The 26,214-nt window shown below is 42.5% G+C and overlaps 2 protein-coding genes across 4 annotated transcripts in view; one reads left to right on the forward strand and one right to left on the reverse strand.

Annotated features, from left to right (window-relative positions):
• The window catches only part of rftn1a (raftlin, lipid raft linker 1a), a 26,101-nt gene extending 16,845 nt beyond the window's left edge, over window positions 1–9,256 (forward strand). For both annotated transcript variants that reach the window (XM_030412260.1, XM_030412259.1), the window contains 7 exons: window positions 744–852; window positions 4,198–4,936; window positions 5,014–5,217; window positions 5,980–6,089; window positions 6,295–6,398; window positions 6,801–6,876; window positions 7,175–9,256. In XM_030412260.1, the coding sequence (XP_030268120.1) occupies window positions 744–852; window positions 4,198–4,936; window positions 5,014–5,217; window positions 5,980–6,089; window positions 6,295–6,398; window positions 6,801–6,876; window positions 7,175–7,606 (1,774 nt within the window). In that variant the 3' untranslated portion in view covers window positions 7,607–9,256. The remainder of the gene's footprint in view (window positions 1–743; window positions 853–4,197; window positions 4,937–5,013; window positions 5,218–5,979; window positions 6,090–6,294; window positions 6,399–6,800; window positions 6,877–7,174) is intronic.
• Window positions 9,257–19,819, reverse strand: oxnad1 (oxidoreductase NAD-binding domain containing 1). 2 transcript variants are annotated; one of them, XM_030412262.1, is made up of 8 exons: window positions 19,658–19,819; window positions 19,001–19,118; window positions 17,625–17,691; window positions 17,366–17,469; window positions 14,824–14,965; window positions 11,788–12,033; window positions 11,535–11,643; window positions 9,257–11,304 (listed from the first exon to the last, which is right to left on the reverse strand). In XM_030412262.1, exons 2-8 carry the CDS (start codon window positions 19,105–19,107, stop codon window positions 11,147–11,149), a joined length of 933 nt encoding a protein of 310 aa, XP_030268122.1. In that variant the 5' UTR covers window positions 19,108–19,118; window positions 19,658–19,819; the 3' UTR covers window positions 9,257–11,146. The 2 variants fall into 2 exon arrangements, with proteins under 2 accessions (XP_030268122.1, XP_030268121.1); XM_030412261.1 differs by having other exon boundaries at window positions 17,625–17,694; window positions 19,658–19,818.
• Window positions 19,820–26,214: the final 6,395 nt, after the last annotated feature.

Here is a 26,214-nt window from a genome sequence, read left to right on the forward strand (position 1 = left end):
AGTGCTCACCAGAGGGGAACGGCACGCTGAAAGAGAGAAACCATCTCTCCATCCTTTCATCTGCTTACTTCAGTGATGGCCGTCCCCCCCTTTTCTTTTGTCCTCCGCACCCCCCTTCGTCCCCTTTACTCCGCCTTTTATGTCCCCATCAACGCCATCCCCTTTCATCAAAAACCTGAAAAATGAAATGGAACAAAGTCTGACAGATCCACTGTTTCAAATCTAGCTGAGAATGTCACTCACGCCTCAGAGCACAAGATATTACCACGGCCTTCCCACTGACCTCAATCCAAATCTGAAGAGGCGTATCTGAATCCTGCTTCTATGATGGTGTCTTGCAGTGAGAGCAGAAGGAAATTTGCTCCCTTTTTTCCCTCTAATAAGTCTATTGTGCTTTCAGTGACAGTGTGTTCTCCTTTAATGGAAAATTCACCCTGTACTAGAATTGACATTATGTTTCTGCTGTGATCATTCTGGGTCAATGAGTGCTCATGAACACGAGCGCGTCTGCCAGAATCTATAGAGCCGAGGCTCATTTAGACTGTAATGTTACGGGGTGATGGAAGTGCTCTGGTGATAATGGACAGGAAAGGAACCTAAAGGGAACAGTCCAGGGTAATGTCATCACCGTACGAGACCATTTCACATTTTCTGGTTCACGAGCGCAGAATCGAACAGAAGTAATGACATATGATTGATGCTTTCGGCCGAGTATTTGTTTAAAAATATGTCTCACCCTCCAGTTCAGAGAAAAGCCAGCTGAGGTGGGGAAGGCAACGTCTGGAGACAGATGTGTGTGTGGCAGGTCACCAGACTGCTGACCCCGAGGTGATCCAGAGCTACGTCAAGAGGGTGAGTTCAACCGTCCCTGACAGTCAGTCATGCCAACAAAGCTGGCTCGGCCAAATATGATTCACTTTTATTGGATTTGGCTTCAGATAGAGATGCCTGAAGCTGGAGGTAAGAGCCGTGTTTGCTTTTTGTGTTTCTGCAATCAATCTCCTACTTCTTTTTGTTTCCTGTAAGGTGGGTCGAAAAAGATTCTTGGCTTGAATGATTAACCACCTACGCAGGATGGAGGGCTCAACGTTGCTAAAATTGTTTTGATGAAAGGCCTTCTGGTGAAAATATGCAACAGGAAATCTGACTGAAGGACACCGAATGATTGAACTAAAACAAGAAAGGGGAGCACAAGAAAATATTTTAAATCCACATTTATTTGTTGCATCCAGTGTGAGAGCAGCAGGGCTGCACCCATCCAACATTTCTCCCCCGGTACTGACTCTTGATACCTCAGCTGGGGGTGCAGATCTGATACCAGGCTCTCGTTTTTGCCCTGAATTTAAACTGTGTACCTCATGTCATCCTATAGACGTGTGAAGCCGCCCACGAGGCAGGAAATACAGATGGGGAGGGGGAGTTAGGAGAGCGGGACTACATTAACACAGTAATGAATAATAATGATACTAGAATAGAACCACATCATCCTCAAATTGAAGTGAGACCCCAGTGAGTTAGTTTGGACGAGGCACCCGGGTCTCGTTGGAAGATATGAGACGCTGATTGAAACTGTGATCTTTTGTAATTTACAGTAAGAGAAGAAGGAGAATGTCTTTGAGCCTGATATAGTAGGAAGTGTGTGTTTCCATTGAACTAAGATAAGACAGATAGTCAATAGGGCTGCACAAGCAATGACCCGCTGTGAGGTAAGTGACACAAGGAGGCCAGTTGTTGCTTAATAAGAAACACTGAATTTGATAATGACACCAGCAAAGAAAGTTGATTTGTTCCATCGTGGCTTAACGAGGTCAGTATTTGTGCTCATAATGATCCGCTGTATTAAATCAGTGTATCCCTGGAGAGCGTGTTGTGTTTGATAACCTTGTAGAGAGAAGGAGATGAGGTCACAGGCTGCAGGCAGGTGGATCGCATCTCCTCGACATCACATCTCCAGCTGGAGTTCTCTTTATTTTGTCTCTTAGCGCCACTTTGGAAATGTTCTACTGTACGTCTGCAGGGTTTAAATGATTAATCTTGTTCGTCCTCATTGCTCATGTTCATGTGATGGAATGGTCCATTTAATATAGTGGGTAGTGGGTCATGTCTAGTCTTAATGACAAACCACTTTTACATGTTAATGTGTGTTGTGAAAAGCTTATTTGCAGCAGCAGAGGAAGCTAAATGTAATCTCTTACACGACCTCCAGTGATGTCGCTCTGTGGCAAAGTGTCGTAGGAAATTTAGGAACCACGTTTTGAAAAACTGTCCTAGAATTGTACACCGATAACACTGTCAGACACTGTTGGAGATGTCGCCTTTTCAAAAACCTGGCTCCGACATTACCCACAGTGCAACTTCGCCAATAAATGACAAATCGCTGGAGGCAATTTATCAGATAACATGCAGCTTCCTCGGGAGCCACAGAAGGCTTTATACTATTTGTTTCACATGTGCAGTAGCACTTCACAAGACATGAATTGGTGCCGTTGCACTCTAATCTTTGTTTCTCGCTTCTCTCATAATTTATAGGCACATTTGAAATGTCTGCTTTGTTTTTTTCTTTTTTACATACTACATATGTGGAGGGAAATCTTATACAAGACGAGGAAAAAGAATGTGTGAAATAAAAAACACGTTAGCTCTGGTTCTGCTGAGAAGGTCGTCCAACACTGATGCTAATAGTCGTTGGCCGGCCAGACAAACTCGCCCAAAGCGTCAGTTTTTTACTACTTGGATATGAGACTCAACAATCAAATATCTTCTGACAGAATTGCTTTTTGCACATGTTAAGTTAGTCAGCGTTCCAGCAGTGCAGTGCTAAATCAGTGGAGGACTTTTTAAACAAAAGCGACCTACGTAGAATCCACCCCTCCCTCCCTCTCTGTCTCCGTGTGCCGCTAATGTTGGCACTCCACCGCTGCGACAGTGGAGGAAACATGGGCTCAAAGGCTACAGGCAACTGCCTTTAATTGCCTGTCTGTGCCATATGGTAACCCTGCCTGTTCTTGTCCAGACACATAGCTTCTCCAATTCAAATCGGGGAAATTTGACTAGAGGGTTCTCCATTTAAAATGTTTGCAAATTTACCTATTTGGAAGGATTTTTAAACATGCTGGATTCCCACTGGTTGCATCTCATGTGGCACTATCCTGTAACAGAAGGAGAAGCTATATGATGAATGTAAGATTACAGAAGTCATCGTAAACTATAGTTTGACTCGACCTTAAGATACTCTGCCCACTGCAGCGTCATCACTGGCATTCTATCAGCTGTAAAACTCAATTTTAGCCTCCCTGCTCATGAATTCGCGAGCAGTCCTACAATGGGAAATGAAAATGTGCTCTATTGAATAGATTTGCATCTGAACACCCATAGAGCACAAAGGGAAACCTGATTGGATGGAAATGCACATCACTGAGTATAATGTGATAGGCTTCGGCAGCGTGACATGAATAACCAATCAGATCACAAGCTGCCAGAAGAGAGTTCGAGATAAGAACCGGGGAGCAGCACCGGGCGGACAGAGTGACAGGCTGCTGTGTGAGACAGTGTGTTCAGTTTTCTATACTTCTATTTCTTCAGCACTCGCTCACCCACCCACTCTCAATCTGTCTCCGGACAAACTCGTCTCATAAAACTGCGCGAGTGTGTTGGAGGGTAATGGAGAGACGGTTTCTATATACAGTGTGTGACGAGTGTGTGTGGTTGAGTGAGGTGTGAGGAGCAGTGGGTAATGGGGGAAGATGTGCCTCATTATTGTTTGGTGGTAGTTTGCGATCTGATTTCTCTCCCGTTGAGCGTGTCTGAAGCTGTCAGCCCAAATATCAACTGACAATTAACCACCAAAGCTCCGCGGGAGGGAGTGCCACACACACACACATGCACACACACAGACATGCGCACTGTCACACACACGGATGCGTTGAGATAATGAGGTCCTTTTGTCATTTGAATATTTGATCTCTGCAGATGATTAGGTAGGTTGTTATTTTGCAGAATATCTACTCGCCGTACGTCAGCCTTTGTTTGTGTGTAAATGAAGTTTTGTTTGTCTGACGAGAAGAAGAGGCTGCAAATGTATTTGTGGCGCTGTGAATGATGTCCTTTTTATATTTATGTCACCCAGATTTATTTTAATATGCTTTATTTGTGTGTATGGATATTAATATTGTGTGTGTGTGTGTGTTATGCTTGCAGATCCAGGATGTAGCAGAACAAGGGGTGATGTTTGTGGGCTTTCTCCAGCAGCCGGGTGGAGGACCCTGCTTCTTGGGCCAGTGGGACCCTGAAGAGTTGTCCTCCTTACATTCAAGCCCCTCACCCATACACCGACACCCTTTCAGCGCCAACACCAGCCCAACAGATCCTGCAGAGGCGTACCATAACGATGTCGAACCAGATCATCACCCCTTTCAACCTCACGAAGACGCAGAACAAAACAAGCCTTTGCTGCCGCGAGAACCGGACTTCAGCCCGCTGAAACCCGTCCAGAGTTTGGAGCTCAGCCAGGAAGAGTCCAATGAGCAAATCCAGACCTTACATATCAGCCTCGAAGAGTCACTAGAGTCACCAAACCAACCTCAAGATCACAACAAACCCAGTGTAGATACAGTTCAGTGGTGTCCAAATCAGAACCAAGCAGGTGTCCAGGTGACCCAGCTGTGTGCCAGCCCAGCAGAAGCTGCAGGTGTAACGAGACAGCCGAAGGGCCAGCTGCCAGACCTCAAACATTTCAACCTTTCACACCAGAGAGACGGACAAAGTTCAAGCTCGGACAGCTGGCTCAGCTCTCCAGAGCTGGATCGGAACCATGAGAGGAAGTCCAGCTCCAGCTGTACAGATGGACAAAGCAGAGTGACGACACACAACAACAACCACATCCGGCTCAAGAGTTCTGAGAAAGATAAGGATTCATCTTCACGGCCAGCGCAGGCTAGTAAGTAACCAGAATCGCTGAATAGATCATCATTATGCACAGTGGCGTCTAACAGACCGTCCTGTTTATGTCTGCAGGGATGCAGCTGTTTGCCCTGTACAACCACACAGAGGAGATCAACACCTCTCTGAGGTTCTACTCTCTCAGGGTGCCACTGCAGGTCCAAAGGGAAGCAGGGCTGATCACAGAGGTCGACACACACTGGCTCGACCACATGACCCAGCACTTCACCAGCGGCGCGCACCTCATCGACGGGTTTTTCTACGTTGAAGATGAAAACGGTGTTTTTGGTGGCCATAGATTTTAAAAATTCATCGAATTGAACACTGACTGCTCCTGTTATGTCTTCTGTGTTGGCAGGCACAGCCAAATATGATAGCTTCATCCATTGTTTTTCAGGTTCCTTCAAAGATTATTGTTGTGGAGACTGTCTGCAGTCAAGTTCACCAACATAGCAGATACATCGCAATGTTTACAGTCAAATGTCTGGCTGCTGTTTGTAGCTGAACAGGAAGATAATAAACACAAAAAAAACAGATACGGAACCAAAAAGAGCATCACAGTGTGCCTTCAAACCAAAACGAGCTGAAGGAAGCTAAAATGCTCCGTGAATTTAAGAGGAGCTGCAGAGTTGGGTGATGATGTTTGCGGGTTCATCACTATGAATAACCAATTTCACATTAAATAGTCATTTGATATGTTGTTCATTTTAAACTATTGATTGTTGCAGCTTTAAAGTAAATGTTTAAACTCATGCTGGAATCTGAGAAGTTTCACTGTTTGAGTTCTTGACACGAGGCTGTACATCTCTGCTTCACTGCTAGTAATGGATGGTATACGTGGAGTTATGTTCCGCAAGTCCACAGCTTACACCGTAAGTCACTGTTCATTCAGCCGTGGAATAAGCAGGCTTAAGCCAAAGGGAACGGAGGGATCAATAGTGAGAGATTGGAGAGCTGAGATGAGCTTGTAACTCCTGTCTGAATCCCGTACATCCTCCTCTGTTTATCTGACTCCGGCTTTAATTTGTCCCGTTTCTGCAGACAACGGCGTTTCATCTGTGGATAGCGTGTTCATCTTCCAGAGCTCTGCAGAGGAGACGACAAACGCCTCCTACGACGCCATCGTGGTTGAGCAGTGGACCGTTGTTGATGTGAGTCTTAAGGGTTTTTAACACTCTGCAGAAGATGTGCACTTTGAGAAATCCTTTGTGACTGAAGGCTTAAGCTTCTGTCAAACAGCATAAGAGTGGCGATGAGGGAAAGTGGTGTGCAAGCTAGTGGCTGAGCTTAGATTTGCCAACCTGCACGCCTGAGGTGATGTTTTTTTGAAAATTTCTGTGTATTTCTTCTGTTCAGGGTGTCGTGGTGAAGGCGGACTACATCCCTTTGCTCCAGTCTCTGGCTCCGTACGGATGGAGGCTGATGTGTGTGTTACCAACACCGATTGTCAAGACCAACAGGTACAGAAGAGAAATAAACTCACATCTGTAATAAACCTGTATTTTCTTTAAACTAAATCACTTTCAGTCACATCACCAGCGCTCCGTGAGGATTAATTACCTTCCTGTCCCATTCTTTTTAGGATTAGCACTGACAGGCTTAGCTTTTGTACACGGGACAGATGGTTCGAGATCTGACAAATCGTGATCATATGCTCATCTCAACATGAAACCGCTTTTGAAATCTGCCGGAGCTGCGAACAACAAAGTAGCTCATGTGCTTTTGTCTTGTAACCTGTCACTCTGCGCGCAGCTGCCAACAGAAATCGGATTTCAATATACGTAGCGATGTGCAAGCTCCTCAGATTGTAACATAACAAGTATCAGTTGTAAAAGTGCTGCTCTTTTCTTTTCTTTCTGTAGTGACGGGAGTTTGTCGACTAAGCAAATCCTCTTCCTTCAGAGACCTGTTTTGCAGCGCAAGAGAAAAGACTTCAAGGTTTGTTCCATCTTTGTCTTCCATCTTAGTGGCACAGCTGTCACTTGTCTCTGTCGAGCCTTTAGGATATGTGACTTTATGTCACAGACGGTGCCATTATGAAGTCATGCTGCTAAATATGGGATGTACAGCAAATATAAACCAGCTCGGGAGGAGTCTAATTATAGTCAAATGGTCGACCTCAAACTGTACAGGAAAGAGGCATCAATGAAGGAGGCTTTGTTGTGGTTTGTCAGGTGTCTGGAGAGATGGAAAGAAAAAGCACAAAACTGTCTCAAACACATCTTTGTGGTTTCAGATGTTGAACCTCAGGGGTCGCAGCAAGGCAAAGAAGAAATCTTCCGGAGAGGACGAGAGAGAGAACACGTACCCTGTGATGGAGACAGAGATGGACAGGTTAACAAGAACCTCAAAAGAGGAGGAGGAAGACGAGTCGCTGAGGAGGAAGAGCGGGGACAGCGGAAGGAGCGAAGGAGCGAGCCCTCTGCCGGGAGGAGAGGAGGACGAAGACGACGCTCTGCATCAAAAGGGCTACTTGTTCCTGTCGGGGAGCACGGTGTCTGTTGAGGAGCAGGAAGAGGAAACCGACGTCGACGCCGTCCCAGCGTTCAGGCAGGAGAAGTCGGTGAGATGGACGGATGTGTGTCAGAGAGATGACAGAGGACGGGTCAAGGAGGAGGTGAAGACGGAAGAGCGGATCAAGCAGCAGCTGTTTTCTGGCGTCTGTTGACACATTGAGCACAGAGCAGGCGAGAGGGAGCCGAGGCCTGCTCCGTTTATCTGAAATGCCTTTTTAAAGTAACATCGTGTTGATCTGGAGCCCAGATGTAGTCGGTCGCAGCGTTACCTTTGCTTCGGTCTGCTCTGTTTTGGGCGTTGACTCTCTTTAGTCTTTGAGGTTGTAGCTCCCATAAATGGGAAAGTGTTGTGCAGTTTTTCTGCTTCGGGTCAGTGTTGCTATTTGATGTATCTTATACGAAACGGTTCACGGCTATAGAGTACGACCGAGAGCAAGTCTCCAGTCCAAGCCTTAAGTATTATTTTCTTGCCCATTGTTGTATTTTAATACTTTCTTGTAATAGGACTGTTAAGAAGGGAGTACTGACTTCACTGAGCTCGCTGTATTTTTATATGTAAAGTATATAATTTAAGATAGAAACAAGAGAAGTGCACTGCTGTAGAAACTGATGGATGGATCGCATTGGCCAATTTCAGCTTAACACAGATACAAAATGTATTTCAGTACTGGTTTAAATGGCTGATAATTAAAAAGAACTTGCAGTACAGAAAAAAGATTTGAGGTAATTTAGAAACTTTGTCTTTATTGCATACTGTAGTTTTTTCCCCGCAGAGTTTATTTCTAAAATTCTCAAATGTTTTACTTGAAACTCATCTTTGTTACAACTTAAAGCTGCTGTAAGTGTTTTTTTCTAATTAAAATAAGTGTTAAATAGCTCTATATTCCATCAATAATCACTGTTAGTGTTTGGTTAGTTACCCACGTCTCTCCTCCCGCCGCTCATGCAGTAAAAGAGAGAATAAATGCCTGCCTACATGATCCATCCAGGAAGTTTGCCAAAGCGTCAGCAGCTTTCACTAGAAGAATCTTGCTAGTTTGGGTTTTATTTGGCCAGATTTAAGATATCCATCTGACTCTTCTTCACCTCGGTACGATGGAGGTGCGAGGAATTGTGTTTGTGGTGTTCCCTACAAAAAAGAAAATCTTTTCCCACTGTCAACATCCCAGATATTCTGAATCAGGACAACCAAACGTCGTCCCTTTTAGGGCAGAAAGTGAAGCTTTATGGTGGGCCACGGGTCAAAAGCAAACAGGTGGATTTTAAAAATGCAAAATGGATCTTGTCACCTTGCCGGTCATGCTCAGACTACGAAAAATAATTAACAATGAGGGATCCTACACAATTTAAAAAGCATTTTTACTTAATTTTTTTTCTAGGAAACATCTAATGGGTCAAATTGAACGATATGGCGGGCTGACTTTGAGCAACTAGATAATCCACAGAACTCGTCGCGGTTTTCTTAGGGACCATTTGCTCAGCAGAAAAGGTTCCTATGGAAACTGACAACGGTGAGGTCTATTATTCAGAGTAAGTGGGACATTGCTTCTCAAAAGACACATTATGACCATTCATCTCCAGTGGAATGGACCTGAATGAATCAAACCTCAATAGCCTGCTTGGTAATATACGAGGGGCAGGTGAAAAAATGCTTCTTGTGATTTCCTTTTCGGAAAATGTGTAAATTAGAAATCAACTATTTATTACTTATTCCCTGGACCACCTTGTTGTGTTATGTGTGTAGTAGTGCGACATGTAAGTCTTTAATGAAAGCAGAGGTCAATAAAGTGTTTGAAAACAGATTGAGTCAATTTCTTTTATTTCTTTTTAGTCTCACATTACTGGCATAAACAGTTTCCCTCGTATGAGGAAGAAATGCAGAAACAACTCGAAAATGAGTCTCAAAAGCGCAACCCCCCACTGAGAGACGACTACAAGGAGCTCGCAACCATCTCCGAGGGATGTTCAGTGATCCAAGCCAATCAGAGACCACCTGGAGGTTCCATTACAGTGCACCATGGGATACTCACTCCACCCCGGGATGAGAAACCGTTTATGGGTAGTGGATGTATGTGATTGAGTCGAAGTGTGTGTGTGTGTGTGAGAGATGCACTGTGTTTGCATGTAACAGTGTGTGAGTGAGTAAACCGGGCGCGGACACTGGCCAAGATGTGGGAGATTGTTAAGTTTCCGCACTTTGGCGTGAAGTTTGCATATTAGTGAAATGTGAGAAACAGTCGCTCCAACGTAACTCAAACTCTCTACAATCCTCACTCCTGCAAATAAATAGCTCTGAGTTATTCCACTAAGTATATAAACACATAGGATAACACCTAAGAACACATTATTTTAAATCAGCAGAGGTATTTGATAGAATGAGTCATCCTTAAAACAATGTACAATGACAGTACAGATTGAGCTTCAATGTGTCTGTAATCCAACAGGCTTTAAAGCGATTGTTTGACATTTTAGGAAATAAGCTTGTTTGCTTTCTTGCCGCGAGTTTGATAAGATGATCCACAACACACTCGGATCTGTTCACTAAATAAAGAGCTAAAGCTTGTTTCAAATGAAGCCAGTGCAGAAATGCCAGAAATGTTCTTCTAATGGCCGCTGACGTGCTGGATCCAAAAGTGAGTCGATCCACATGTCAGATATTAAAATACTTAACAGCAGATACGAGAAGCAGAAAGAACAGTTTTGGTATTACTAGTTTCCCTGCACGTGTCAACCATAGAGAGGGAGAATTCTATACTTCTTAATTTAATTACCTTAAGTCTGAAAGTGAAACATAAATACAAGGCAGGGAGCTTTAAATGACAGGCACCTGGCTGGCTAAGCAGCTAAGCTAATGGCTGTAGCTTCACGTTTGGCAAACAAGCACAAGAGTAGAAGATTTGAACAAAATTAACATTTCCCCAAATGCCAAATTATTGCTTTAAAAAGGTGCAAAATGTGAGAACTGGACACCTTGAAGAGTCCTCACCAGTGTAACTGCTGACTGCTGCAAACTGTCTTCTGCTTACTCACCCATGACTGTGGCTACTGTTAGCTTGTTAGCTCAGTTAGCTGGAAGACTAGGGGAGTGTTGGCGCTCACTGCTAGCACAGGAGCTCTGGACGGCTAGGAGTAAGAGGTTTTCAGGCCAAGGGCTAGCTGGTTAGCATGCTAACTTCAGTAGATATCTCCTCAACACAATATATGGACATCTTTGACATAACGTCAAAACTGTAATTTCTTTTTTTAATGTTTTCAACTAAAATTCTTACATACTGCACCTTAAAAACATGTCTGCATAGAAAATGAGTGCGTAAACATCGTTTAAAAGTTGGATTAAAACTGAACATCATTCAATAATTTAATGAAGAATCTCAGTCAAATTTATAATGAAAATTAGATTTGTGAAACTTCTGCTTCAAATAAAACTCATGTCTATTGTGTCTGTGAGGCAGCTGCTAGCTGAAGAGTGGGCGGTCCCAGCGGTCTATGACGGATCAGGCACAGGTTGCAGCAGCAGTGATCGGAGGGTCAACTTCCTCAAGCATCCGAGCACTCACATTAATGTCCATAATACTCCATATGTGGGTTGCTCTCCATTCACACCACACCTCATACATCCTCCCCTGAAGACTGCAAAGAGGAGCGCAAGCCAGGAGTACAACCCTGTGGGATTCTGGGAATCGTAGGAGGTTCTACCACCACTTCTCGAAGAGGATTCTGTCTTTTGCGAGGCCCATATCCATGAGGGTTTTTGAAATTGCTTCAATCATGGGCGGAGGGCCACACAGGAAGCATAAAGTCCTCTGCGGGTCCACGTGAGCCCTCAACTCCTCCTCAGTGATTCTCCCACCTGCAGAGATACAAGGGACGTCAATCAATTAGTGAAGACGCAGTGCTGCGACACCTATTCCCACCAGTCTCTCATGTGGAGCTCTGATGGTGGCTGTTCTACATGATGACAGAGATAAATCAACAAAGACAGAGTATGGTAGAATGTGACAGTAACGGAATCATCCCTGGTAAACAAAGAGAAGTATATGCGTGTAGGAGTGTGTGTGTGTGTGTGTGGTTATTACTTACAGCTGACAAATGGCTGGAGGTGTGGCTCGACATCTGTGCTCTGTTGCGTGATGTGCAAGTCACAGGACAACTTGTCAGGAAACTCCTGACACGCCTCGATGATCGGGCTCTAGAAACACAGGGCAGGCTTTAATACGTTTGTGACAGTGATTCTCCTTCTGTACTGCAGAACACCTTCCACAATACAGAGGCTGTTGTACATCTGGCAGAGATATTCAAAGTTGAAAGAAGCAAGTTTCTGAAAAGAGCACACCTTGAAGAGCAGTTCCTGAGTGTTCTTGGCGCTGTAGCAGAGGTGGGCAGAGCCGATGTTGTAGTCCCGCCCACCAGAAGCCTGGCTGCGATGCAGCAGATCTGTGGCGTGCAACAGGATGGAGTACAAGGGATTGATCCCTACGCCACCGGCTACCAGCAGCAGATCCATGGTGGGGTCAGAGGGCAACGGGTCAAAGAAGAAATCCCCACCAACACGCATGGCCACCCGGGAGCCCACTGTACACTGAGGGGGAGGAGGGAGGAGGGAGCGGTTAAAACAAAGACACAAAAGAGGAGAAAGCAACAGACTGTGTTGAGCTGCTCAAGTTAGACACACAGGGCTCCTAACATTTCTCTGTGCACAGCCGCTGAGATGCACCTTTTGAAAAATGAAAGAAATTACAAGAGAGATTCAGCTTTAACTGCATCGAAGCGCCAGGAAAAAAGAAAACATTAATAGATCAGCATGCACACACACACACAACAAACCTCTGCTCTGCTACCAGTGGAAGCGGCGTCACAAGTTGCACAGAGAAGATCTTTTGAAGTCAAAAGGAGCAGTAAATATGCCTCCGTCTGCTTTTGTACACATATGAGCGCAAGTATACACAACAATGCTCAGGCTCTTAATCTGCTTTCACGTCCCTACACTATTCCTGCTCGCAGAGAGGAGTCGGAGCGCAAAATCAAACAAAATAGATCATCAAACGATCCCAGAGCAGAGCGCTGTAAGTCTCCGAACACTCAAACACATCACACCGCTTTCTGATATTTATTTGCACGCAGCACAGTAGCTGAAAGCTATTTATTAAGGCCCGTCATCAAACACAGAAGCTGCAAACAAACATGCAGAGTACAGAAATGGAAGGGAGAGGTAAGCAGGAGGCAAACATTGTTCATATTCAGACAAATACTCGCACACACACGCAGGATTAAGTAAAGCTACCTTTTGGAGCACGTTCTTGTGAACATGACACAATAATCTGCATCGAAGACGTCACATTATTTATGCAAAAAGCAAAAACTGAGCAAACTTAGCTTCAAATCTTTCTTCAATTAAATCATTCTACCATTATTAAGTATTCACACAACTTTTACTGACTCTGCGTAGCTTTCCAGCCGTGTTGTTGACACACAGAGACCAGCTTCACTGCTCTCATCATAGCTATCACAACTCTACAACACAGACCATTCATTTACTTTCTATAATGTATTATTTTGGTCTTTCATGGCTTTATTTATAGAACAGCTTCGAGAGATGACAGGAAATGGGGTGAGAGCGAGTGGGAATGATGCAGCCTCTGTACATGTGACATGAACTCTACCAACTAAACTCCTATAATGTAACTTTTTCTTACAGGTAATCTCACTCCTTTTGCAGGTCGGACACACAAAATAAAAGAGATTCTGATAATATCATCTGACTTGCCTTTTTCCGTTTTGTGCTTCACATATTTTAGAACAAGCAGTGGTGTGAGAATGTGGCAGTCTTCATTTCTTACCTCGATAACGCCATTTCTCAACACCCTGATCCTTTTTCATCACTTGTTTTCCTTCTACACCTCGTCTGGCACCCTCAGCTTCACAGTGTTTCAACATCTCACTCGTGCATACTCGTGATGTTAGCTCCCAAATAATAAGATGACCAGGTCTACCTACTTTTCTAGAAATTGAGAGCAGTCTATTCAGGCTTTTAATATTACACTTCTTCACATGAAAGATGGTATATCACATTATACAACAAGTAGTTCCGACCAAGCAATTCAGCAGGCCTAACTCATTACTCAAAATATTACTCCGCCAAGTCTGTGGCAACATTGTATTCATCTCCATGGCAACATTGTAACTGTCAGAGCTGGAGTAGGAAACGGCGGAAAAATAGGCTACAAAATGGATCAGTTTGTTGTTAATTTTGATGTATTTGCTTCATCATCTGTCCGAGGAGGACAGCAACAGGGCCAGGCTGGGAGCGAGCGAAGAGCTGGAGATAAACATGCGGGAATGAGTTATCAGCAAACGGGCACGCCACGAGAGAGTGTCCCGCAAGATGATCAGGGTGATGGAGAATCAAATGTACACCACCATGAGTGACAGCAGAGATGAGGAGTTTGCCGCGAGTGCTGGTCGGCTGAATCGTTTCCTCCGCCGCAACAACTTCACTTGCAGAAGACAACTATTGCCCAGCAGGATGCCGGAGAATTCACAGAGAAGCTGGCGAAGTTTGTGACATTTTCATCCCGGATTTTTGAGAGGAAGGAATTAAACGCCTGTCACAAATAAACGCCTGGTCTGTTAAGTGACTGAAACAAATAAACAGCCCCGCTATTATTTATTTTCCCTTCAGTGTGAGAGACACTATTGTGACCTCGGTAAAAACCTTTTATAGAAAAAAATCAACATCTTTGTTATAACTTGTGCGATAAAAATAAGCCTTTTCTGTTTATCTGTGCAGTATTGATTTAGTTCGGGAAATTCCGAGACCGCGATAAAACATGAACGTCAGCTCAGACTTCACTCATCTGGGACTAGAACATCCTTTCTGTTGCTAGGTCGTTACTAAGGGTTGGATTATTTGCTGGAGTGGTAAACTACGTTCCATTACACATATGAGTCACCTGACGTGACTGATTTTGTTTCAGTTATTAGTCAGACCCCATGTGTTTCCATGGAAACGCGATGCACAATCGCAAAAACCTTTAAAATTTTAGAGCAAATTGTCCATCAACATGGATATATTTTGATTATACATTTTATTTGTGTTGGTATTAGTTGTATAATCGCGATATTACCCTCGAGGGTGTGCTTTAACGTCATTTGAGCACGTCATGCTCAAATGACGTTAAAGCGCACCCTCTCAGGTAATATTGCTTAATTTCACCACTCCTAAAATCACTGGCTTCAGGACCTTAAAACCTTGATGATTACTTAATGTAACCTGAGGTCAAACCTGAACACTTGAGCTGAGCAGAGTTTTCCTGTTCAAGCCTCTCGGTCGACAGTAAGAACAGTATTATATAGTGCCGCCCTCACTCACCGCGGTGTGGACCCAGTGTGCCGGGGGGTGTTTGGCGTATTTGACGGCCAGTTCGACAACGCCCTCTCTCTGCAGCAAACCCGGGCTGGAGCACATGGAGAAACCTCCAACCTTCTCCACACCGGGGATGAAGAAATCCACCCTGCAAACACAACACACAGTTCATCCAACAATTATCTAATCAGTCAGTGGGTTTAATACTTAAGTTTATTTGAACTTTATTCATATCTAGACTAAAACCCATGAAGTCATGTTTACAGCACTCTGGAGGCTAAAGTTGGGTTGGGGTTAGACCAATAACGATATTTAATTTTGAAGCCTTAATTGACTGATAGAACACTTTATTATATTGTTGTGCATCCCGAGGAAATATATGTATCCCAAGTGGTTGAAAATGTGTTCTTGTTCTTCACTTTTTGTTATAAACCATATCTACAACCATTACTGAGTTTCACACTAGGTTATTCTGGTTGTAAATATAGCTGACTCTTCAGATCTCTAAACAATCGTTAATAGAAGAGCAGAAACAGGCTGAACTGAGGGTCAAAGTGTGAATGAATGTACCGTGGCGCCCTCTGACCTCTGCTAAGTTGCAGCCTGTTCCAGAAACCAAGTAGAACAAAACCAAACCAGATGGAGAGTTGCCTGCTGGTAAGTTTAAACAAAGTGAAGGCTTCCCAGTCTTAACACCCCACATGGTCGCATCTGTCCGTCATCGAGCGCAGCAGAGAACCCCCAAAGGAAAACAGCGGTGCCTAACAGTTGGGCTAATGTTCCTCCAACACAATGACCCACTGTTACACTAGAGAGAGACACTGACTGTGCAACCCTCAGATGCAGCATAAATATGGATCTGCTGTGAAGACGCACACATATGTTTCCCCCACCTCCTCCTCCTCCTCTTCCCCCTCCTCCCCCTCTACCTCCTCCTCCTCCTCCTCTCCCACCTGGAAGCAAACAACTAAACAGTCCTTTTTCTTTCAAAATTTCAGAAACACTGAGACTCGAGGATTTCCATCCATTTACATTCATTATCAGGCGCCTCAGGGCAACCGGCTGCCAGTTTTTATATCTCACCACCGCCCACCTACAGTATGGGCTCCTGTGCATATACTGCATGTGCAGGGTACACTAATTAACACTGGCAACACCGACTGACAGACTGAGAGCCGGAAAAAAAAGCTCTGCCTTCATCGAAGAAGTTTATAACTCGCTGTTATGATTATAAGAAAGTCGCTGGAAGTTAGCTTGAAAGCTCAAACACTTCCCAACATCGCTCAGCAGACAGAAACAAACTGCTGTGTCTCAGACGCCTTTCACGTCAACGCTGCCGGCGCACAATCAACCCAGCGCATACAGAGGTTTCATACACAAACATCAGAGCAAACTCCAGCTTATAAAGTCTCCAAATATTTGCTGCTCATCCTTATTTGGTAAAAAGCTCTAATTGATTCACAAGCCTTGATCGTTCCTTTCGCTGTTGTGACACGTTTCTTCAAAACACATTCCTTCTTCTTATCAACATGAATCTGGAGCTGGTTCACATGATGACTGTGATGTAGGACTGTAAACTCCTGTTCGCTGCAAAAGTTTTGTGAGAAGAGAAAAACACCGGGCGAGGAACTCAAACACAACGCTGCCACCTCGTGGTTACTACGAGCATTACGCGTACTATGAACGGACTCCGGAGGGATGTTTCGTATAGTAAACTCACTTTTGGCAGGTTTTGCTTATTTCTGTTCCACCAAGAAAGCATTCATGCAATGTTAGCAGAGAATGCAAGCAATAGTTCTACAAGATTCCATTAGATTGTACTTGTGTTCATGCCAGCTATGGTGGTTTTGAAACATTCGTCACGAGCTTGTTGTCACATACATGTGGCAGTGCGGTGATATTGAAAGCCTCTGAAATTCCCAACAGCTCTGACTCAGACTTACAACTTTGTGGGAGACTTGAGAGGCATTTCTCATTATCAATCTAAAAAAATATGCTGTGAACACGTTATAAGCATGACCTCTTACTAGGAATGGGTGATTTGATGATTCATTTCTCAGGCGAATCACAGCGATTGTGGTATTTAATGTCGCCCACATCTAATTTTTGTTACCACAGCTCAACATCTTGAATCAATCCAACAATCCTGCCAACTAAACCAAGTGAAAGGCTGAAGTTTTATTCAAGCATTTCAGCATTTTGAATGCATTTCCTCAGGAAGGGAGGATGATAAACATGGAGGATAGTCCTAGACACCTTCCTTAGTGATCACTGCAGTTACAACAGTGGTGATGAAAGTCGGTCCAGCATTTTTATTAAATACTCATTTTTTTTTTAGCTCAAATTAATCAGGAAGATTTAGGCATGTGTTTGTTAATGGATGTACTTACTGCATTATGTTACAAACCTGTCTTTATAGATAACGTAACAGCACTGTTGCTGTTTTCATAAGTCATAAATATGAGAACGTTCTGTAGCCAGCCCTTGTTCTGCAATAATGCATGCTTATGAATATGATGGTAAAGAGTGAATGTAAGTATCTACTCACCACTGTCCTGCTTTGAAGCTGAAGTCTGGGTGGACGGCTATTCTCAATCGTTTCACCGTGTCGGACTCATTCATGATGCCGCAGACTTGAGCCGGATACAGAGCCTGTGTTAGGCAGCCAGTCAAGCACATAACACACACATACAGAGTGAAAGTTAGGAGTGGGTTAATAATCTCAGGACTGACTGCCGGCAATACCTGTTAAAAGGTGAAGCAGGTAACAGTCACAATTACTACAAAACTACAAATAATCGACTTACAGATTGTCTGGAGTTGCTCGCTGTTCTCTCCAGATGGTCCATTTGTCTTTTGGAGGTCATGTTTCTTCTACTAAAAAACAGACAGCTTTAGTCAGTTGTCGGTGAACAAATACGCACTGGAAGAGCTACACAGCAGCATTATGTGACAAGAATATTCAAAAAAACAGCAAGTGGACTTTGCCCTTATGGCCAGCAAGCTTCAACAAGCTTAAAGAGCCAGTTCACCAAAACATACAACTCACAGCCAGCTGTGTGCAGCCATGCACAGAGGCCTGGGGGTATTCCAGAAAGCGGGTTTTGTGAAAACTCTGAGTTTGTTAACCCTGAGATGAGAGAAACTCTGAGTTTTCAGTTCCAGAAAGAGAGGAAAGTTAAACTCTGGGTCTGTTACTGCGGTAACTTCCTCTGTGAACAGAACCTGCTCACTGGCAGGTTTACCTGAAGAAACCCTGAGTCTGACGGAGCTGTCTGACAGCGGCTGTCCTTTCCTTCTCAGTCCCATCATGTTGAAGCAGAAATAATTCACATAGTTTTACACCAGGAGGAGAATTTAGATTCATTTAGATGAGCTCTCACTCCCTGACGACGACTGAACCGAACAGCAGACGCTTCTCATCAGTCCGTCATTTATATTCTCCGGCTGCACAGCGAATATCAGGCTACACGTCATCGCTGACGTGCTCTCACATCTGAACAATCCTCTTCGATTTTTTTGTTTGTTTTTAATCACTTCGCAGGTTAATAAATCACCTTCCAGCAGCCAGAAAAAGAGAAATAACTCACATTTCATTTGGCTTTCTTTATTTCTTAAAATGAAAAGACGACCGCATCTAAAACTCTGTCACTGATTTTCATTACGGCCGCAGCCGTATTACTTTTTTTCCCCAGAAAATGTCTGCTTCCCGTTTTCTCCCCTGTTGCCATGGTGAATCACTGTATCGGAGCTCCATTGATGATGGCTTTTTACTTGTCAGGCAGGAGCTCAACTCAGAGTTAACATACTCAGAGTCGACTTACCGAACTCAGATCAGCTGTTCTGGAGCTGAAAACTCAGAGTTTCACTTCACAGGGTAAGTCAACTCAGAGTTCAGAGTGAGGCTCAGAGTTTGTTGAACCTCCTTTCTGGGATAGCCCTCTGGTTACATTTTGAGACGTGGCCACTGACACGACTAATGTTTATTTACATATAACAAAGGACTCAAAGACTGAATTGTGTGGCTATGTAATGTTCAGAAAACCTAAGAAAATCTGTGCATTCATTTGGGTGAAGTGACCCTTTAAATAAAGTAGATAAGATAAGTACAGTGCCTCAGGGGGGAGCAGCCATGAGAGCGGAGAACAACAAACACAGCCTGTTTGTTCCGGATGAAGCTCACCTTGTGACGGAGCTGGAGCCCCGCAGCCGGCAGCAGAGCAGACCGGCGGTCGGACACGGCAGGCTGAAGCTTCGGGCAGCGGAGGACAAGAAACACGGGACGCTCATGGCGACCTGGGCTGATGTGAGGACAGAGTAGAGAACATCTGCTGTTAGCTTCCACAGCTAGCATTGCATCACATATGTGAACACTGTCAGTACATTCACCTGTAGATGAGTAGATTCAACAGCTGGGCCTCCTAACAATACAATTTAGATTCACCCCTCTGAATGGGAGGGCACAGCACACCAAACTCCTCTCACGGAACACTCTAGTAAACCGACCATTCGTGTCAGGTAATTCCCACCTGACTGGCCAGAAAAACGTGCCTCAAACCCACAGCATAACTGATAATCCTCGCTGCCACCCACCGATGTGTAATTTAAAAGACGAGGATGAAAGTTAGAGAGGCAGACCGAGCTTCAACAGTTACACACTAATCAAAATCGGTGAACAGTATTATTGTGAGTATTTCAAAGGGAGTTTGGTGTGACCTCCTCCGTCATGCTAGTGATGGTTAGCTCACTAGCTAAAGCTGGTAGCAAACCAATGCCGGTTTGTTTGACACAGACACACAAAACAACAGCACACGACGAGCTCCTGAGCTGATTCTCTTACCGAAATAAAATGATACTCTGTTTTCTATCAGATGAAGTTCATGTTCTTCTTCAGTATCTTCGGGATAACCTTGGTCATATTATGATTACATGACAGGAGTTATGTCTTCTTCTTCTACTGCTTTGAGGTTTCCTGCCGCTTCTTCTTCTTCTTCTGCTACATGAGGCGCTGTGCAGTCAGTGTGTCGCAGCAGCGCCCTCTTGTGGATGGCGCCCAGCCTCTGTGATTCAGCATGCAGCAGATCACTTTCCTCCCACTTTTAATATTCTTTCAACACAAATGTGTTCTAGGCAAAGACAATATTGATCCTTCATATTGATCCTTCATATTGATCCTTTAGATGTCAACAGTGTGTATTCAGAGAACAAATTACGTGTAGACGACTGTTGCTCTGTTTGCTAAACACAATAATAATAGAGTTTTATGGACAGTCGATGGATCAATATATATCATGTATTATATATATATAGGGTGCATTTATGTAGAATTATAGAATATATTTAGATATTTAGAGTGAGGTTGCTCAAATGTTGGATGTGTTGATGACTGTTTAGGTCCAGTTGTCCTGAACAATCCATATTTTTTTTGTTTATTATTATTATTATTATTTATGTTGACATATATACAACTCAAAAACTGTCCAGACTGTTTATTATTAAACATTATTATAATTGTTGTTGCTTTTTGATTTATTTTTCACATGCTACCTTTGAAATTGGGTTATTTTGTATATTGTTGTTGTATATGTTTCTTTTTACATCGTTGGCATTCTGTGGACAGAAAAAGGAAGAATTTCATTGTACTAGGAAACATGTTTCTTTACTGTGCATAGGACATTAAACACTTTGAATCTTGAATCTCACCTAAGGACAGTTTCTGCTACTGGTTTTGTTGTTGCCACTCGCATCAAATATATATTTTTTTCTCTCCTTTATTGAAACCGTACAAAATAAACAAATCTGGCACGTTTTTCATAGTACATACATTGCGCAAGTATATAGAAAATGCCAGGTGAACATCATCCAACATTAGTGCAAGTCAACTCACAATAAGAACATACACATTAGTGTTTCAATATAATACATTCAGAGCAATTGAAATAAAATTAAAACAAACATCTCAAATAAATAATGAAAAATAAATATATAAAATAAAATAAACATTGATTTTTTTCTTTTTTTTTTTTTTCAAGGGGATTCAAATTAGTCTTAACTATCTATTTCAGTGGGAAAATTCTTTAAGTTATCATATAATTTTTGTGCCTTAATTTCTGTTAGAAGTTCTAGAGATTTCATGTACAATTTAAATTCATTCATGAAGACAATAAATTTGGGCGATGACTTCATAACTCTATTCTTGTGGATGAAAAATTTGGCTAGACAAAGCATTACATTGCAACAGAGTTCATCATTTTTGTTTTCACTCGCATCAAATATAACCTTTTCATTATTAGCACGCCTGTGATGGCACAACAGATAATCAGGAATCAAATGTGTCTCCATCTGGTGGTCAAATAACACGTTGTGTGCGTGTTTTGTGGCGAGAAGCAGCCAGAACTTTTGAGTCTGCTGCTTCTTCAGGTTGTTCACATCACATAGTGTCGATATCAGAGCTTGCAGTCAGGCCCTCCTAATGAACAGCATCAGCAGCTTCCTGTTAATCGTTGTCTTCTCTGAAACAGTGACACCGTTTTTCTCCAATCCAATTTTCATCATTGCTTTAATATTGCTGCACTACAGTGGTTGGTGTGGAAAGAGGTGCATGTAGATTAGTTCAAGTTTAAACCTCACACTTGTTGTGACTCTGTAACTCAGTCGACTCACAGTAAGTTTGTACATGCTGCATTAAAGGCACATGAAGCAATCAGTGCAGAGAGCCTGCAGTCACACAAAGTGGCTAAAAAGGAGGCACCACAATATTCTGCACCAACAATGTCTCAGAACAACATCTACTGCATGTCGTGTCGTGTTGTCAGGTTAAAAAATGCTGTATCTAACTTTAAAAGTGCATGAAGGGATTTTTGGGAAAACGTGGGCGTTTCAGTAGAATACCTATATTGTCACTGCATGTGAGATTCGGTGTGCCGTAACAAAGCGACAAGAAGGAATAAATATAAAACACAAATAGCAAACAAAAGCATGGATGTAAAAAAGGGGTACAGAAAATATCAGGACATTTCAGTAGATAATATGAGTTCAGGAAGTAAAGAAACACAAGTTTTGTTTCTTTACTTCTGGTGTTACAAGGAACCAGCACCAGTACAATGATACAACAATCATGACTAAGTAATTCAAAGGAAAGCGAAGAAACCTCAGTAGAAGGTCCCCCTGAGTACAGTTTAGTCAACCCTGTGTGTGTGTGTGTGTGCGTGCGTGCGTGTGTGTGTGTGTGTGCGTGCGTGTGTGTGAAGCATGTGTGGAGGAGGACAATTAAAACTAAAAGTAACCAGTAACTGTTAGATTCCTTTCTGCATTCCTGAAGTTTCACGCTTAGCGTCTTGTGTTGTTAATCAGGTAAAGCTGCGGCGAGTTTCAGCTGCTCATAGTTTAATAACTGCAGAAGAAGAAAAGCGGCCGAACAATGCAATCCTCAAATCGAGCACACAATGTGACATCGAAACTCATTCCAGAACTCGGCATGCTCCACCCAAATGCTCTGGAAGAAGCTACTGGTTGTGTGTTTAGTGTGTACATTTCCTGCTGCTTTTCAACCTGTGACCCCCCACTGTGAGCACAAACACATGCATGTGTTCACCTGTGAGGTAAACAGTGTTTAAAGTGTGTGAGAGGGCCATTAAACCTGGTGTGTGTGGTCCGACACAGTAGCCGCTCACTTCCTCAGACAGCTCGCTGTTAGCTGACTCTACCAGTCCAACTGGCTGCCTACCTGCTGTCTTTCCCATGGCTAGCACACCTTGGTTCAACCTGTTGTTCAATGACAAATAGAGATTTTCTGGTTTATCACGACACAATGACTTACAGGACGCACACGACACACTCGTGATGCAAGCACATCACAATCGTCATCGCACACAAAAACACAAGCGTAGACGCAGAGTTTGCACGCAGTTTGAACATAAGAACATAAGTATTTATTCACGTCTCAGTGAGTCACTTTGTTGTGTTTATAGAGCAGCCAAATATAGAATATACAGTCACTGCACAGTGTACAGTCACAGTACAATCACAAACAACCATTCTGACATAGAAATCTGATTTCATGACGCCACTAATATTCTTTTTTTGGCACTGTAAAGAGGTTTCTTATTTATTTATTATATGTTTAAGCATTGAGGTCATTTAGTCAGTGATGGTGTTTTATTCAACTGCATTATGTTCATTATCCATCCAACACGGATGTAAATAGAAAGTGCAATAAAATAGAAACAGCTCTCGATATAAAGTAGTCCAGTGAAACATCGCCACCTTGAACCACGACTATAATAACGAACAGATCATTATATTCACACTAACAACGTCATCAATGTCCTCGACTATGAGCTCCGTACAGACAGAAGTCTCAGCAGGGCTGTTTTATTGGGCAGGTGTACCTAAAGAAAGGTAGCTACGAGTGTACATATCATGATCACACCTGAGATTTAAAATATATTATATTAAAATCATAAACAGTTTGACAGTTTTAAAGTGTTTTTCATTGAGGACTGATACTGCCGATATAAAAATAAATACATTAATAAATAAATGTGCATTTAAATGTTTATTTATTGAGACTTTTATCTATTCATTTTTGATTTGGGTATTTTTTGTCCTCCACAGGTATTGACTCCAGCTGTTCAGAGCAGATCATGTACATTTTCCATTTTATCAGAAGTTCAATGTTAGACGATACAAAAAAGGGGGTGGGGGGGCCTTTTCACTCCCCCCTCGCCTGTCTCCCGCTGGGGCTACCAACTGGGCTACTGGGACCCGGCAGGGGGGCCCCTTCGCTTGCCTTCCTGATACCCCGGTCCAACTTCACCCCTCACTGCATATATAATCATCGACATAATATAATTTATTTATTATAATCCCAACAATTAATCTTATGATAGTCATTGTCATGATATATTGCTTGCATTAGGTTGTGTTCACATATGTTATGTTTACATATATATTATGTTATTATCCTGTATTATATATTACATTACAAATTTGCCCTGTATTAATTATCATACCTCACACTATCTCTTCAGACTATATTAGGTTATAACATACTGCATTTCTTATTATAATATCTCATATTACATTATACTGTCTTATCTTATCTCAATTATCTAAGTACATTATATAAGGTTAAATTATATAACACTGTACTATGTCAATATATCTCATATCATGTTGCATACTATTACTACTTATTTAACTCATTTATCTATTTTTTTTGTTCCTTCAGTTTTACTTTCCTCCTCCTTCTCTTTTCTTATTTATACTTTATTTACTTACTTATTTTTATTGTATCATCTATCTATACCTACATACGTTTATAATACCATACTATCTGCCTCTCAGCCACTAGCACACACACACACACACACACACACACACACACACACACACCTGTGTTACCTCTACACATATCATAATAACTCTATGTTGTTTTTTTGTTGTTATCTGTACTGTATGTCCACTATCTGTATTTGTTGACCCTCGTGGTGTGATGTACTTGTCCCCCATGTCACCTTGTCTTTCACCTAATTTCACCAATAAAAAAAAAAAATAATAATAAAAAAAATAAAAAAAAAAATAAAAAAAAATAACACACACTAAGCTCCCCCCAAAAAAAAAAAAAGAAGTTCAATGTTACTTGTTCACTATTTTATTACTCAAGTTTTACTCCTCAACAACTACATAACAGTGATGCTTTTCAAATTGGTTATTCCGCCTCTTGTAATAAATTGTACATCTATTTCTAAACTTTAAATTGCATCGACTCATCATGAGAGACAAAATATTGAATCAGAAGTCATCCTCACAGCTGTGTTGCAGCTTGTGACGGAAGAAAGATGGCCGACCGTGTCTTAATGGAAACAGATATAGGTGAAGGGTATTACTGTACTTTATGCAATCAGTCGCTGTTTCGGTCTCTCCCTACAACGTCTCTACACATTCTCCACATTCCTCTCCGTCTCAACGGGCAAATATCCAGATTTCACCCCTGAGGGAATCCTTCAGTCAAAACTGGAGCATGTTCGATGACGGACGGCGCTCTCAGGGTGGAGCGCCTGATGTTTACAGTGCAGCTCGATATCTAAGACAATCTCAGCATGGATGTTTCCCTTATCTGATCCGGTTCAAGTTAAAGATCAACTTTCAGTGAGACTACCTGTACGTACTGGGAGATATGAGGTGGAGAGGCAGAGCAAAGCTGAGAGGTGATATAATAACATCCTGTGATTGTTGTGATGCTGTTCAGACCAGAAGATGCTGGGTGAGAAGGAAATAAGGAGAAAAATTTAATAATCTCCATATTTATCAGGTAATGATTAACTGGTTCCAGCTTGTTAAATGTAAGAGTTTACCCTTAAAACATTTTAAAAAGAGTATATTTCATATTTTTACTCTTATCTGGACAAAACCAGATTTTCTCTGGAGCCACTATATTCGGAATTTAACTGATTAAATCTATTGATCCATTAAAGAAGAAAAGAGACAACAGATTCTTTGATAATGAAAATAATCAGTTGCAAATTAAGAGTATTAATCACTGGGTGCATCATCTACAGCGTTCATGTCGGTGTGCATTAATGTGAGTGACCATTGCATCCATGCGAACCTGTATGTGAGCGCGGGCAGGATAAAGTACAATGAAAGAAGTGTTTGTGGTGCAGTGATGAAATCACTCGTTGGAGTTTCGACTAAGATGGGAGATGGGAGGAGAGGGAGTCCCTCAGGTATGCAGGTAGGCCGCCTGCTGCTGAGGGAGACAGACATGGTACAGATTCCTGTTGCCACAACAACTATCACTCAAACATTTTGGAGGAGGGAGACGAAAGGCATTCCCTGCTTCCACCCTCCTCTCTCTGTTTCTGTCTCATCTCAGCCCGGACCGGGTCTTCCCTGTTGGCACCGACTCACACAGAAACCATTTCTTTCATTCCGCAGGTGAACCAAAAGAACGAAGCTTTTCTCAGCACAACGTCACCTCTAGGAGAAGTGGTTCCCTCTGTTAGGAGGATCCAGTGATACTTTGAAACTTGGCTTTTACACAATAGATGGTTTAAGAATGGCAGAATGTCCCATTCACATGTGATAACATGCAGTGTGTCCTTATGTATCAATTTAACAATCGATGATCCTGATTAAGGATGTATTGGTCTGTAGCATGTTCTCATTTTGATGGAGGACTGTTTTACTGAGACATATTTGACATATTTAACGTGTTATGTTTTGTATTTTGTATTTATAATGAGGCTGTGGACACATTTTATTAGAGGCAACAAAGCTTCATGTTGCACTGCACAACTTTCATATTCTATTTTATACCAAAAGATTAATTAAAAGCAAATGCAACGCCCAGTCACATAAATACAAATTCAAAAACTGGCACTGTGAAACTGC

This window comes from Sparus aurata, chromosome 3, assembly GCF_900880675.1.
Source record: "Sparus aurata chromosome 3, fSpaAur1.1, whole genome shotgun sequence".
NCBI classification, from domain to species: domain Eukaryota; kingdom Metazoa; phylum Chordata; class Actinopteri; order Spariformes; family Sparidae; genus Sparus; species Sparus aurata.

What these genes read in the sequence shown, in the direction of transcription:
- oxnad1 (XM_030412261.1), bottom strand. Translation starts at nt 19,107, where the DNA reads ATGAGCGTCCCGTGTTTCTTGTCCTCCGCTGCCCGAAGCTTCAGCCTG. An exon ending in CTCAGGAACTGCTCTTCAAG is followed by an intron (nt 11,644 to 11,787) that starts GTGTGCTCTTTT and finishes CTGTGTTTCTAG; the next exon opens with AGCCCGATCATCGAGGCGTG. An exon ending in CCTCCAGCCATTTGTCAGCT is followed by an intron (nt 11,305 to 11,534) that starts GTAAGTAATAAC and finishes GTATCTCTGCAG; the next exon opens with GTGGGAGAATCACTGAGGAG.